At 32.7% G+C, this 15,356-nt stretch overlaps 1 protein-coding gene across 5 annotated transcripts in view; it reads left to right on the forward strand.

Moving 5' to 3' along the window:
• LRBA (LPS responsive beige-like anchor protein) overlaps positions 1 to 15,356 on the forward strand; it is a 725,452-nt gene that overhangs the window by 340,443 nt on the left and 369,653 nt on the right. For all 5 annotated transcript variants that reach the window (XM_034661533.1, XM_034661532.1, XM_034661534.1 and 2 more), the window contains one exon: positions 12,980 to 13,146. In XM_034661533.1, coding sequence (XP_034517424.1) covers positions 12,980 to 13,146 — 167 coding nt within the window. The remainder of the gene's footprint in view (positions 1 to 12,979; positions 13,147 to 15,356) is intronic.

The following is a 15,356-nucleotide window of genomic DNA, read 5'->3' on the forward strand; positions in this document are numbered from 1 at the left end:
ATATCCAGCTGTGCTCCTCTTTTTCTCAACATTTCTCTGGTTTTTCAGGGTCTTTTTTTGCTTGTATACAAATCTAAGTCTGTTTGTTCTAGTTCTGTGAAAAATGCTATTAGTATTTTGATAAGGATGCATTGAATCTGTAAATTGCTTTGGATAGTATGCACATTTTAACCATATTAATACTTCCAATCCATGAGCATGGTGTATCTTTCCATTTATTTGTGTCACTTTTCATTTACTTTTTAAGAAGATTTTTGAAACTAAACCTTAAATACATGTTCTTTCTGTTTATTTTGTTCTTTTATACTCACTTGATATATTTGTTTCCATGTGTATGTAAAATGGGTAGAGTACAAAATAAGTCTGAGCTGTTTAATAATTGGTTGAATTACAACCTTTTTTTTTTTAACACTTTTGTCTAGTTTTTTACCTTGTATTCCCATTATTTAATTGAATTCTCCATTTGTCTTTCATTTAGTGGTTGAAATACTGTGATACTGTTTTTTTCTACTATTTATTTATTGATGAGTGAGAGAGAGAGAGCACAAGCTGGGGTGGAGGGGCATAGAGAGAGGGAGAAAGAGAATCTTAAGCACACTCTATGCTCAGTGCAGAGCTCAACACGAGGCTCGATCTTGTGACCCTGAGGTCATGATCTCAGCTGAAATCAAGAGTCGGACACTTAACCGACTGAGCTACCCAGGCACCCCTGTTTTTCCTAACTTTTAAAGTAAACCTGTAATTATGAGGCAATGCAAAGTATTTTTTAATTCAAACTCCTATTTATGCTTTCCTGTTTGTCATCTTTCTTCTTCTTTTAACTTTATCCTTTTTTTTTTTTTTTGCTTTTATTTGGCCCTCTCATCTTAAAAAGTGTGAGATTGATGGTCAAAGTTAAAGATAACTTTTTTGAATGTAGGAATGTTATTCTTTCCTGTCACGATTCTGCATTAGTAGTGATTAATGCACCTCGCTGTCTAGCCACATTTCTTTCTTGATGTATCCTTTGCATGATTAGTTTTGTCATTTTGTTAAGAGATGCCTGATTAATATATCTTGAGGTATCATAGCTTAATAGCAAAGCATTAGAATGATATTTCTTATCTCAGATATGGTCTTTATATGCATTATGGTTTGGGCATCTCTCTAAAACTCTTTATATATATTTCTTTAGTAAGTCAGGCATAGGAAAATGGTAATCTTGATAACTATATTTTTTAATTGTAGCTTTTGTATTATTTTCTTTGCTTGAGATAAAAATTTTGATGAATAATTGTGGAAGTGATAAAATACAAGCATGATTAACTAAGGAGGATTATAGTCCTTGTAAATGTCCAAATCACTGTATTGTAGCAACTAGTCGATGAGACCATGTGATTATTATGGTTCATTAATGTAGCTCTGACTTTCAGTGAGATGACCTAGTGCCTTAATCTTGGCTCTGTCATTTACTAGCTATGTGAACTAAGGCACAATTGCTTCATCTTAAAATCAGGATAATAATGGGCCTACCAATAGTAATTTTGTGATGCGTAGATGGGATTTGATAAATGTAAAGTGCGTATTACTGTAAGTTCATATTAAGTGTTCAACAACATAGCTAGTGTTGTCAGTATCAAAGGGAGAGCATTTTTCTATTCTAAGTAATCTCTGGGAGTATCCAAGGAATGCTTACATGTCCCACAGTTCATCTGGAACTCTCACCTCTGCCATAAGGCTTTGATCCAGGCTACTGCTCTAGTTAGAGTCCTGAAGGTTACCTCTTATTATCATATAAGTGGCTATTCTAGGAATTAGCTGCTGTTTCCTTATCCTTTTGCTCAATGTATGCACATAGACTTTTCCTTTTCTCATTTATAGGCTTAATAGTGACAGGAGGATATCACAGTGCAGAAAAGGAAAATAAAACTCATTAATAGATACCGTATCTCCTAGAATTCACAGGCCATACTCCTGCCTAGGATGTTTTCTCTTGACCCTTTCTTGATCTGTCTCTCTAGCCTTGTCCCTTTGCCATCTTGCAAGGGGCTGATTCAACTCTTCCACAGAGAGAGCTCCTTTGACCGTATTCCTCCTTCTTATAGTACAGGCCCACCTGCCTCCAGTCTTGGAGAGAAGAGAATATTGGTTCTTCATTCTAAGGTTCTCTTTTTTTCTTGCCCCAGGTTGATTGATCATGTGAACATCACAGTAAGGGAGACGCCCAACCCAATTTACCGTGTATGTTCTAAACTTGAGCTGTGCAGTCACATTTCTCAGTATATTTCCAAAGTCTTGGTGTCTTCAGTCTGAAATGCACTACTTTTAGAGACTTTTTCAAGATGTGTTTTAGCTTGTCTCACTTTCTATTTCAGTTTCTTGATAACACCCAGATTAAATAGCTGGGGTCACAACATTTTCTGCTCCCAGTTTTCTGTGGGAAAGTTTTGTACAAACCGTATGCTTACCTATATAGGGTATATGTATACACACGCGTATTTTAAAAAATCTTACATTTTAGAGTCATTTGTGAAACTAAAGGAGTTGTTATTTTGGGGGCAAAGGAAGGCTACTTAAGGCAATGTTTCTGCCTTGGGTTGAAAATTTCAAATAATGCTTTTCTAGCTTTTGAAAAAACAGAGCTGTATTGCTGGGCACTCCATTAAGGGTGGGAAGCTAGAAAAAAGCAAAGGAACTATAGCATAGGTAAAACTGAACTCATAACTATGAGCAGCACTGATCAGTTTAAATCCAAAATGAAAAGTAGTTTTCTTCCTAACTTCCAGTATATTCTAATAATGTAAAATATATTCCTGATAGAAGACTAGACCTCTTAACGCTATTGAAAAATCTCTTCTAAGAAAAGATCTGAATATATTTTTATAGATATATCAAGTCTCTGTTTAAGCTTTCAGTTTATAATATGTCCTGCTTGTCTTAACCATTGACCAAATCATGTGTTAGTGTAAAAATTGCCTTTTCTTAGTGAATTTTAAATTAAAGATAGGGAAGAAAGTAAGCTAACTTAAAAATCTTCATAGTGTATTTCATACACTTACCACTTAAAAAGTTGCTCACATGAAATTAGAATTTTGGCTTCTGTTATTTCTGGGTTATTAGTGTGCAAAGTAAAGCTTTGAATATAGGATCCATTATTTTATCATGGAAAGGAAGATGGCAGTACTTGAGTTGATGAAAATGTTTCCTTCTATTCATCTATTATACTAGTGCTACTTAGATGTGGTGTGCTGAGCAAACTGTTTATAACTAGTCCACTAGTCCACAAAGAGATAAGTGCAGAAATTGAATAAGTATTTAGGAACTTTTATAGCTTCAATGTCCGGCCTTGTCAGAATATTTTTTAAAGTGTCATTTTTTTATAAAAATAAAAATAAAAACTGTTTCTTTATGATAGATAGTTTGAGAACAGTACCTAAAAGCCAGTTCATATTCAGTTGTGTCATTTTGAATTAGTCTGTGTTAGAGGTACATTTGAATAAAAACTTATAGCAGTCTAACAGTACTCAACTAAGTAATATAGTTAAGTATACATTAAATGATTTATATAAACTTTGAGGAAGAATTTTCTTTTGAAGAAAATAGTAAAAATATATAGCCACCCAAGGTCTTTTAGGATTCCTAAACCCAATTCTAAAGTGGAAATGGGGGGTCCAGCCCCCCCCCAGCCCCAAGCAGTTCTCAGATACGAGGGTGTTCAAGAACTCAACTCAGATTTGACATGACACTGTGTACCCAGAAATAGCATCAGATTCCACAGGTTAAGGGTTCAGTTGTGTAATACTGTTGCCATTCTCTACTTCAGATCCAAGCCCCAGACTGTTACCTGTGCTTCTGACTAACTACATATTGGAGGTTCCAAATGGCTCCTTTTTAGGTTTGATTAATTTGCTAGAGTGGCTGACAAAACTTAGGGAAAAACTTATATATGTTTACCAGTTTATTAAAGGATATGATAAGGATATGAATCAACAGCCAGACAAAGAGATGCATAGGGTGAGGTCCTGAACAAAGGAGCTTCAGTGCTTGTGATGGTTGGGGCTTGGCATGGTAACACGTGGAAGCCATCTGGCTCCTCAAGCCTAGAAGCTCTCCAAAAGAGACCAAAAAGCTGTACTTTTGGGTGTGTGTGTAGGCTTCATTTTATAATCTGTTTGACTAAGTTTTTGGCCCTGGATGATTCAGTCTTTATCCCCTTTTCACTTCCAGGAAGTCAGGGGAGTTGTGGGAACCGAAAATTGCCCACCCTTTAATCACATGGTTGGTCTTCCTGGCAGTTACTCCCCACCCTTTGGTGGGGGTCCAGAAGTCACCTCATTAATGTAACAAGAGACACCTTTATGATTCTCAACATTTAAGAAATTCCAGGGATTTTGGGAGCTATAAGCCAGGAACTATGGATGAAGACCAAATATATATTGTGGTCATCTGAATGACCAGATATACGTGTCTTACAAATCACAATATTGCACAAGGAAAATATAAGCAAGCGTATCTTAGGAGATTTAAAAAGAGAGGGGTGTGTTAATTACATGTCTTATTCTGTTATTCTTTTTAAAAAGTTATTTATTGGGGTGCCTGGGTGGCTCAGTTGGTTGAGCATCAGACTCTTGGTTTTGGCTCAGGTCATGATTTCTCTGGTCATAAGATCTAGCCCCATTTGGGTTCTACACTAGGTGGGCAGTGTGCCTGAGATTCTCTCTCCTCCCTCTGCCTTTCTCTGCCCCCGCTTGCCCACTTTCTCTCTCTCAAATAAATAAATCTTTAAAAAAATAAATAAAAAAGTATTTATTTGAGCTTGTTCTCTGTTTTCTTTGCCTCTTTATTTTGCTGTGTTTTATATTTTCTATTGTAAGTCCTTCCGTCTTGGTGAACAGTTACTTAGCCTTTCATTTCTCTGTAAAACTCCCTCAGATTCATAATAGTTCTTTCTTGTTCCTCCCAAATATACTATTTATGTACCTCTCTTAGCAGTTTCTCATATTGTAATTATTTTTAATCCCTTGTTTCTCAGCTACAATGAGATGCTGAAAGAAGGGGGCTCTTTGCTGTGTAATTTGTTCACTTCATGACTAAGCCTATAATAAATGTTAGGTGTTACTTACTGTATGCCTGGCAAGTTCTAATTGTTTCATGTCTATTCTTATTTGATCCTTCCCCAAAACATATCATGTTATATCCTTTTTTATATGAGGAGACTGAGGCACAGGGGTTTAAATAACTTGCCTAAGCATGAATGTGTCAGAGCCAGCATTTAAATTCAAGTTGTCTGTCTCTAGAATCCATGTTCTAAAACACAGTGTTAATTATGTTTTTTACAAGAATGAATCTTTTTTTTTTTTGTCTTTTTGGTTTTTTCACGTTTGTTCTTAAAATACTTTAACTTGAAATTTAAGGCTTACCTATTTGTAGTAGTGTATTTAATCATATTAGCCTAATACAAGCAAGAGACCCTGGTTTTGTATGCTTAAAAAAATCTGATTAGGTAATACGTTGAGTTAAAAGATGATAGAATTTGCTTAACGTCATCTGGCTCTTGTGCAGATTAGCAAAAAGATGTTGAAACTTAATTTTTCTCCGTGTGTATGTATTTGTGTATAGTTCTATAATTTTTTTGCAATGATATATTTCTATTATGATTTTTTAAAACATAATTACTTGAGTTTAACCCTATCTATTTAAATTCCATGTTAATTTTATTGATCACAGGTAATAACCACACTTTATTTACTTACTGGTATATGATATATGCAGGCATTACATGAAATTAGTTTATCTGTTTGGAAGGTGTTATTTACCCAATTTTGTGATTTTTTTATTGTGAATAACTCTAATGAAGTAATGAAATAAAATAATTGAATGCAAATAATACTATGTGTGGATTTGACACTCAAGTGGAAACTGTAGCCCTCTTAGTGTTGACTTGCTTTTACAAATGTCATGTGAAAGCATTTTTAAACAAGTTTTTTATTATCAGAAGTCTAAAGTAAAAAATTAAAACCTGTATTAATCTCCAAATTATTTTAAAATATTGTTTGAAGACTGCAGTTTGTAGAGATAAGAACCCAACACATTTTATCCAGTCCATTAAAACAATAAGAAATCGTGGAGATACTTTGATAAGTGTTCTGCCTGTTTTAACCTTGAATGCTATTATGGGTGGGGGGATGATGCTATATTTGTTTCATTGGCTTAGGCTTTTTCATGCTGAGAGAAATCAATACTTTGAGGCATTGGATGACAGAGGAATCACTTCAGAATTAAAGGTAGCTGTCACACATTGTCATTGGTTGACTTTCGTTTGCTGTTGAGGTTTTTAAGCGTTCATTTTTCTAAGTCTTTTTCAGGAGGCTTTGTAAGATTCCTGTGGATGATTTTTTTTTTTTTTTTAACTATTAGACTTTAAATCTGAGTTAAGGGATCAAGTACGAAGACCTCCAGAAGTCAAATATTGAAAAGCTTCTTTACTTGTCCCTTATGTGATTTTCCTTTTACATGGTTTCCAATGAGCTAAGTAATTGATAGTGTAAGAAATTTTGAGGCAAATTGGGAATTAAGGTAATACACTTAAAGGTGTTTACCAGAATGTATGTTTAGTTAACTAAAAATATTATACCCTATGTGTAACAGCCATGAGAAAGAAAAAGAGAGAACTGGATCTCCTGACATGGAATGATTTATAGTTTGATTCCATTTATATGGAACTATACCTTATTAATAGTGATTACACATGTAGAAAAAACTAGCCAGCCAGGGAGGAGGTAGAAAGGAGAACTTTCTTTTTATTTCGTATGTCATCACTTTTTTATTTTTAGAAACAAGTATATGTTTCTTTAAGAAAAAGTTTAAAATACAAAACTCGTAAAACCAATACACTTCAATTGCTTAAGGCTTATATAATATTTTTAAGATTTTAGCCTCGAACTTTTTAACTGGGATTTATTTTTATTTCACAATAATATTCAGACTTAATGAAAATTTGCTTTATAATCTGTTTCTCATAGAACATACTGAAACTTAACTCTAGAAACAGTGTGCACTTAACGTTACTAATTTACTTCCTTTTCTTGATACTGAAAGTGCTTCTGAGAAGCCTTTTATGTGTGTCTGTCCAGTCATAACCCCTTTTTGCCCCATTAAGCTAAATATCTTTCTGATTTTATGGAATGAGTTATTTGCTTTTGTTTTTCCATTCAATACTTAAGTATGTTTCTTTTAGTATTATAATTTCTTTAGCCAGTTTTTGAACTTCGTATAAATGGTATCATTAAGTATGTGTTTTGATCTGGCGTTATTAATTCAACATTATTTTTGTGAAATTTGTTCAATTTGTTACATTTTCCTATTTCATCTTCAGTGCTGTCTGCCGTACTATTACATGAATAGATGATAGTTTTTCATAATCTCTCTACTGTTGATAGGTAATTAGGTTATTTCTTGTTTTTAACTATTATGAATAGTGTGGTTTTGACAATTTACAAGGCTTTTCATGTACATACTTATGCATTTCTGTAAGGTAGACTTACTTGACTGTAAAGTTATTTATCTTTTCAATTTTAATAGATAGTACCATAGTGTCTTGCAAAGGTGTGTATCACTCCCAATATCAGAGCATAACTGTTCCCATACTCCAAGTTGTCATAAAAAAAATTGATCAGTGCTTTTTATTTTAGTATTCTAGTAGTTGTGTAGTGGTAACCTCATTGTGTTTTTATTTGGATTTTATTTGCAAATGAAGCTGTTTATCTTTTCTCCTGCTTGTTATATGTATTTTTTTTAAGTTTTTTTTTTTCAGTACCTGTTTGTCTCCTACCCGGTTTCTTATTGATAATCTGTTTTTTCTTTATTGATTTATGGAGGATATTTACATATTTGGTATATGAACAGATTTTTTTGATATGAATATTTTAACTACTTTCTTCCCTATCAGTACCTTGCCTATTCACTTTTTAAAAACTTCTTAAATAAACTTTATTATAGTATATGAATAATAAAACACATCCCTTTTAGATACATAGTTCAATGAATTTTGACAGGTATATACACTTGTGTAACTGTCATAGTCAAGTTACAGAAAATTTCTGTCATCTTGGAGAATTCCCTTGTAATTCATTGCGGTCAGTTCGTCTTCACATATATATGTGCAACCCCTGACAACTACTCATCTGGTTTTTGTTATTGTAGATGGTTTTGCATACTATACAACTTCATATAAGTGGAGTTATATAGTAGGTACTCTAATGTCTGGATTCTTTTGGTCACCATACAGTTTTTGATACTCATCCACATTGTGTGTATCACTCATTTGTTTCTTTTTATTACTGAGTAGTATTACTTGATCCATTCATTTACAGGTGGATATTGGGTCATTTCCAGTGTTTGACTCTTAAAGCACTATGGGAACTTTTAGCAGTATAGTTTGTGAAAATATGTTCTTCATTTTGAGGAAATACATAGGAGTAGAATTCCTAGGTGCTGTTGTAAGTATTATTTTTAAACTTACAAGAAACTGCCAAACTATTTTCTAAAGTAGTTGTAGATTTTACACTCTAACCAGCTGGGTAGTAATGAGAGTTCTATTTGCTCCACATTCTTGCCAATATTTGATATTGTTTGTCTTTTAAATTTTAGCCCTTCTACAGGGTATATAGTGATAGTTTATTGTGGTCTTTATATGAATTTCCCTGTTGATTAAGCATCTTCTCATGTACTTTTTAGTCATTTGTATATCTTCTGTGAAGTGTCTGTTCAGATCCTTTGCCCATTATTTTAAATTGGTTTGTTTGCTTTATTAAGTCATAAGAGTTCATATATCTTGTAGGAAAATTGTTAGTTAAGATATATGTATGGTGAATATTTTGTCCCAATTTGTGGCTTATCTTTTCATTTTCTAAATGGTACCTTTTAAAGAGAAGATTTTATAAACTTTGGTATAATTTAATATATCAGTTTCTTTATGGTTGTGAATTTCTTTATGGTTCCTTTTATGTCTAAGAATTTCAGTGTAAGAATTTTCTCCCTACCCCCAGGGTCATAAGATTTTCTGCTGTGTTTTCTTCTAGAAGTATTACAGTTTTTATACCTAGATCTTTGGTTCATTTTGAATTAAATATTTTGCTTATGGTATGAAGGGAAGACAGTTTCTTTTTTTTCCCCCCCGTGAGTGGCCAGATGTTTTAGTACCAGTTGTCGAAAAGGAAACTAATGTAATTTGTGTAACTCACAACCCTGAGATCAAGACCTGAGTTGAGATCAAGAGTCAGACGCTTAACTGGCTGAGCCATGCAGGCACCCCAAGACTGCTAAGTTTTTAGTTAAGATTATGTTGACTCTATAAAATCAATTTGAAGAGTAGGTATTTTGACAATACGGAGTTTTAAAATCTGTAAACATTGTCTATTTCTCCACTTATTTAGTCTTCTTTAATATCTGTTAGCAGTGTTTTATAAAAGCTTCATTGTATAGCTTTGTATATTTTTTAATTTATTTTATATTTTAATGCTATTGTAAATAATATTTTCTAGTTGTTTATTGGCAATATATAAAGATACAATTAATTTTTAGTATATTGACCTTGTATCCAAGAAACGTGTCAACTTACAAGTTTTAGTAGTTTTTCCAGAACCTTTGGGAGTATTATATACATGAACATATCTACAAATAAATACTGTGTTATTCCTTCTTTTCCAAACTTTTTATTTCTTCTTTTTATCTCTTTTTTGAACTGGTTAGGATCCGGTTACAATATTGAATAGAAATCATGAGAGGACATACTTGTTTTATCCCCAATTATAATTGAATGATTTTCATAGATGTGCTTCCTGAGGTTTAAAAAGTCTCTATTACTAGTTTGTGGAGTGTCTTTTTTTTCTTTTTCTTTTTTTTTTTTTTGGTAAATCATGAAATGCTTCTGAGTGTTGTAAAATGCTTTAAAAAAAACTATTGAGGTTATAGGTTTTTCTCCTTTTTTAGTTATATGATGACTTATATTGATTGATATTCAAATATTAAATCAGCCTTGCATACCATGGATAAACTCTTCTTCATCATGATATATACCTTATTTTGTGTATAGCTGAATGCTAATGTTTTGTTACGGATTTTGTGTTTATTTACACAAATTATATTAGTTTTTAGTTTTCCATTCCTGTAATGTAAATTGCATTGTATTCCTTAGCTTCTATCATGTGAAAAGAGTTTAAGATTTGTATTATTTTTTCCTTAAATATTTAATATTCTATAATATAACATGTAAAGCTGTACACTTTTAAATTTGTCTCATCCAATTGCCACAAATTTTTCTAATTTTCCTTGTGATTTTATCTTTGATCCATAAGTTATTTGGGGTTGAACTGCTTAATTTTCAGTTATTTTGGAACTTCTTAGATATTGTTTTCACTCTATATATTCTGCTAAAGAATCAAGAGGACGTCTTGTATTTCTATCTTTCTCAATAACTTCCTCTTCTCTAGGAGTTTGTCCTTCAAATTTCTATCTTACCTTTTTAATAGACATCTTTAAATTTGTTTCACATACGAAGACTATAGGAGAAATAGATTTCCTAAGTCTTGAAAATGTCTCAGGGATAGATATTTGGGGAATAGCATAAAATCTGAGTGTGTCTGGCATATAGGATGCATAGGCAGGCATATTGAAAGATAATATACCACATTTCTTAATTATAGAAGGACACAGGTCTTAGCTAGTAAAATTTGGTACTAATTGCTCATTATTTTAGATAATCACATACTTTTTAAAGTGTAGGGTATACAAATGTATCTGTGCAATGCCAAAAAAAATTCTTCTTGAAGTAATTCTGGCACTGTTTGTAAGAGGGCAATTATAAGATTATTTCAAGAACTGAATTGTGAACTAATAATAATCTATTTTTAGGGCAGTGGTAAGAGTGATAAGTGGTAAGACGTAAATGAGTTTTGCTGAAATGGAATGGTGAGATATGAAGAGAGGGAAACTTGAGAACTCACAAATGACAGAAGTATAATAGCATGTTTGGGATAAAGATGGTAATTACAGTTTTGTACATTTTGAATTTTAAGTGCTTATTGGATAATTGGAGGCTATCCTACGGATAGAAATATAGGCTCATGGTTCAGGGTAACAGGTGGGGCAGATATGAAAAATTTGAAAGGTATCTAAATTGGTAATAGGAGATGATGTGGGAGTGAATGATATTGCCAAGGGACATTTGGCAGAGCCTTAAGGAAATGCCAGCATTTCATAATGAGGAATAATAAAGGAAAAAGTTTGACCATCAAGAAGGGAGCGGTGACAGGAGGTTACCAGAGGAATCTGCTTCATTTTAAGTTCACTCTTCTGAGCTTTCATGCAAAGGACAAATAATAAAGTACGTAGAGATACAGCATCTGGAAGGAAAGACCAAATATGATATTGTTTTTATGTTTTCATTTACATTTAAAGAGCTGAAATAGTCACTTCAATTATAAATGGCCAGTATAAATTGCTTCTCTCTTCAGTTATCACTTTATCTGTAAGTAAGTGAATTTCTTTTAAGATGTAGGTTTGCCTTATATTTATTAGTTCTATGGTAAAAAGTCTTAAATTTCTTTAGCAATAATGAAAGATATTTGAGTTGTTAGTTCCCAAGATGTCTGCTTCTTTTCTTTTTAGATTCAGATATTTTTTTTTAAATTCAAATATTTTTGTGGTCATTGTTGTGATGTTACCTAGTTTATGTATTGCTTAAAATAGGAAAACAGAAAAGGTGATGTAAAGTAAAACTGAGTGAAAATATTAGACCTGGCCCTTGATTTTATTGATAGGTGAGTAGGGTTTCTTGGGGAATCTCTACTCAACCTTTAACCACAAGCACATACACATATTGCAAATATATACTCCACCAACAAGTAACATGCATTTGATCTTGAAGCAAATACTCTTCATCTCTCGTTCACTCTGAATGATATGTCATACACAGAATGTATTATTGGTTTTTAATAAGAACATGTTCAAATTGCATTTTAAAGATATTTTTAAAAATAGATACAAGTTCATTATATCTTTACAAAACATTCTTGTTTGGTTTCCTTTTATCATGTTTTAAGGTCAGAATGTGACTCTAATGTTCCACAATGAGACAGAGATTGATAATCGGGAAAGAATAGCCCTTTAATGTGATTTATATCTATAGATTTTATGTCAGATATGAAAAGTTGCTGTTTAAATTGTAAAGGAGGATCCATTAAAGAACACTTTAAGCCATTTTACTATTTAGCTTACTTTGGACTCTTCTGTTTAGAATTACGCCTTTTCAAGCAAAGTTAATTACTTACCAAATGTTTACAAAGTAATTTTGATACAGTTAAATTCGTGTAATATTAAAAAAAGAAAAAATGGGCTATTCAGTAACTCTTTTTTGCTATTTTTAGTACTGTTTAATATAAATGTATATGGTGTTGGTGCAGTACAGAAGTCAGTAATTTTCTAGTTTTCATCAATAATTTTAATTTCCTCTTACCAGGTGAGGTTAGACAAAGCAGATTATGGATATGGTAGAGAATGTTGAAGGTATAAAAATTCTTCCTGCGTGCCTTTCCCTGAGCCAGTTTGTCAATGTGGGTGTGATTGTGACCCTTCTTGATTTAGGACATTCTTCCTCTAAGTCACTTTGCGTGGACTGCTTTGTAGCCCCATTCTTGCTGCTTGTAATGTGGATCCCTGCACCTTCAAATGATTGACTTCTTCCAGTTATTTAGGTCTGCTTAAAAACCACTTCTGAGTGTGGGTCTTATGAATGACTTCAGAGAAATAAATTCTTGCGGAATTATTATACCGAGGTAGTAAATCACTAAATCTCAGTCAGTTCAGTTAATGAGGGATGTGAAAATAATTTTAAAGTTTTGGTTTGTTCAATTCCAGTTAGAGATTATTTCATGGTGTGTTGTAAGGTTTTTCCCCCCATATTTTTATAGTATTAATAGATGTTTCTTTTTTCCTACCCAAGTCACTGTGTGCCCAGTATTCAGCAGACAAACGAGAAGATGAGAAGATGTGTGATCATTTGATAAGAGCAGCTAAATATCGAGACCATGTGACAGCAACTCAACTAATCCAGAAAATTATCAACATTCTCACAGACAAGCATGGAGCCTGGGGAAATTCTACAGTGAGGTAAAGGGAAACCTTTAGGATTTGGCCACTGATTTTCTGCAGAAGGCTTAGGTTTAGATAAAGAACTCTGGATATGATCAAGGCCATATCCTTAAACAGAGTAATTTAATTTTGTATTTTATCATCTACTATGAATGAGGGGTAGAAGAAAGGGGTAGGAGAAAATCAAAATGGGTACAGTTAGGGATTTTTATAGATATTTTAGTTCCCTCAACTATTTCTAAAGGAATATTTGTTCATATACTTATTTTTTTGAATTTAACTTTTAAGGGAAATAGTTAATGTAAGCTATTTTATTTGCTACACTTACTCTGAATTTGCACAAATACAGTATTTTAAGAAACCATTCCCTATTTTACACTTTTGAGTTTTCAACACATAAATTTGAAAACATTACTATGTGCTCTTTTGAACTGCCTTGCAAATTGCAAGACTATGGTAATAAAAGTGGTTAAACGCCTTATTTAAAATTTTTTTCACTTTATCTTCCTCCTTTTTAGTTTCTCAAAGTGAACATGCTTTTTTAAATTTTAATTTCTAGAAATAAATTACCGTCTAAAGGAACTTAGACAAATTACAAAATTTAGTTTTCTTGGAATATTTTATGCTACACATCTTTGAAACATGTTTGGGGACGCCTGGCTGGCTCAGTCATTTGAGTACCCCTCTCTTGTTTTCAGCTCAGGTCACAATCTCAGGGTCATGAGATTGGACCATCCGTCAATATCCCTGCTCAGTGGGATGTCTGCTTGAGAGTCTCTCTCTCTCCCTCTCCCTCTACCCCTCTCCATGTGACTCTCTATCTCTCCCTAAAAAAGTAAATAAATCTTAATAAAAAAGTTTGACTCATTTAAGTAGTGTTAATGAAAATGTTCTATATTTTTCCATTAGATATATTTAATTCCTCATTTCTACATAACTTTTTCTGGACAACAACAAAAAATGAAAATAGTAGATTGTATATTATGTATAGGTGGAACTGGTTTCCACTTGTGTTTTATGTAGCTTATGTGTCTAACACACATCTAAGTCTAGTTTTAGAAATTTTCCAGTGAATAGAACATATTTTTAATTTTTTAAAGTCGAACTTTGAGTAGAAATCTGCTTGTTAATGGGATATTTTTGTTTTGAGTGCAACTATTCACTAAATATAAAGTAGATATATCTTATGCTTCTGAAGAATACTTAAAATGAATTACATTTCTGGACATAGCATTTTTAGTGTTTAGAAGAAGGAATGCAGGTCGGGACTTGAGGGCAAAAGGACTGAATAAAGGGAGGAATAGCATTTGTTTAATTCTATTCCAGTTGATCTCTGCTGCAAGAGTGCCATGGAAATGATATGAATTACTGGCTCAGAGCTTTGGGTGCCTTATCTTGCAACGTGTAAAAGCCTATGGGTGTGTGTTTGGGGCCGGGCACAGACGTTGCGGGGGCGGGGAGGAGGAGGGTTGCTTTTGAGGGTTTTACAATTTCAGGATACCTTAATGTTACAGATTTGATGTAGTCATTTTATAATCAGGCACTGAATAAATTAGGATTTGACTTTGACATACAGTGCTTGTCACATATTGGGAACGCTAATATGTGTTGAATTTTTTTAAAGTATTTTTTCTTCTTGAACGGAGTTTTATGACTTTAAAATTGAAAACCCTTAGGTAACTTATGCCAAATGTTGTATTTATGCCAAGTCTGTCATTTTATGGGATCAAAATTTTTTCTAATGATATCTTTACTCTTGTAGAGCGTAGTATACCTGTGCTATCAACATGAAAACATGGTTTTTCTGCAGTGATTTTGGTGTAATAAAGTATCTTGGAGAACTAAATGGACTGTGAAATGTATTTATGTAAAAATAATTAGTGTTTCTGTAATAGAGTTGTTCAAAGGCATCAACTCTATTATTTTATATAGCAAAAACAATTGAAGTGAATTTTGAAATTTAAGTATTTCACAAAACTCACTTAAGAAAACATTTTTACTTTTTACCTCCCAAATGGAAGCAGCTGTCCAACTTTTAGCTTTTTAATGTGTACATTTTTAATTAAGAGCAACAAACAACAAAAGCTGTCTCATCAAAAGGAAAATTAATATTAGTGAATTGATATTTTTCTCGCTGTGAATCTCATAACTTACTTAGATTTTATTCAAAAGAATATTATTGCAAAGCGCATTACCTCCATACTGATCTTTCTTTTGTCATTATATTT

Source organism: Ailuropoda melanoleuca, chromosome 5 (genome assembly GCF_002007445.2).
Source record: "Ailuropoda melanoleuca isolate Jingjing chromosome 5, ASM200744v2, whole genome shotgun sequence".
In the NCBI taxonomy this organism is placed as follows: domain Eukaryota; kingdom Metazoa; phylum Chordata; class Mammalia; order Carnivora; family Ursidae; genus Ailuropoda; species Ailuropoda melanoleuca.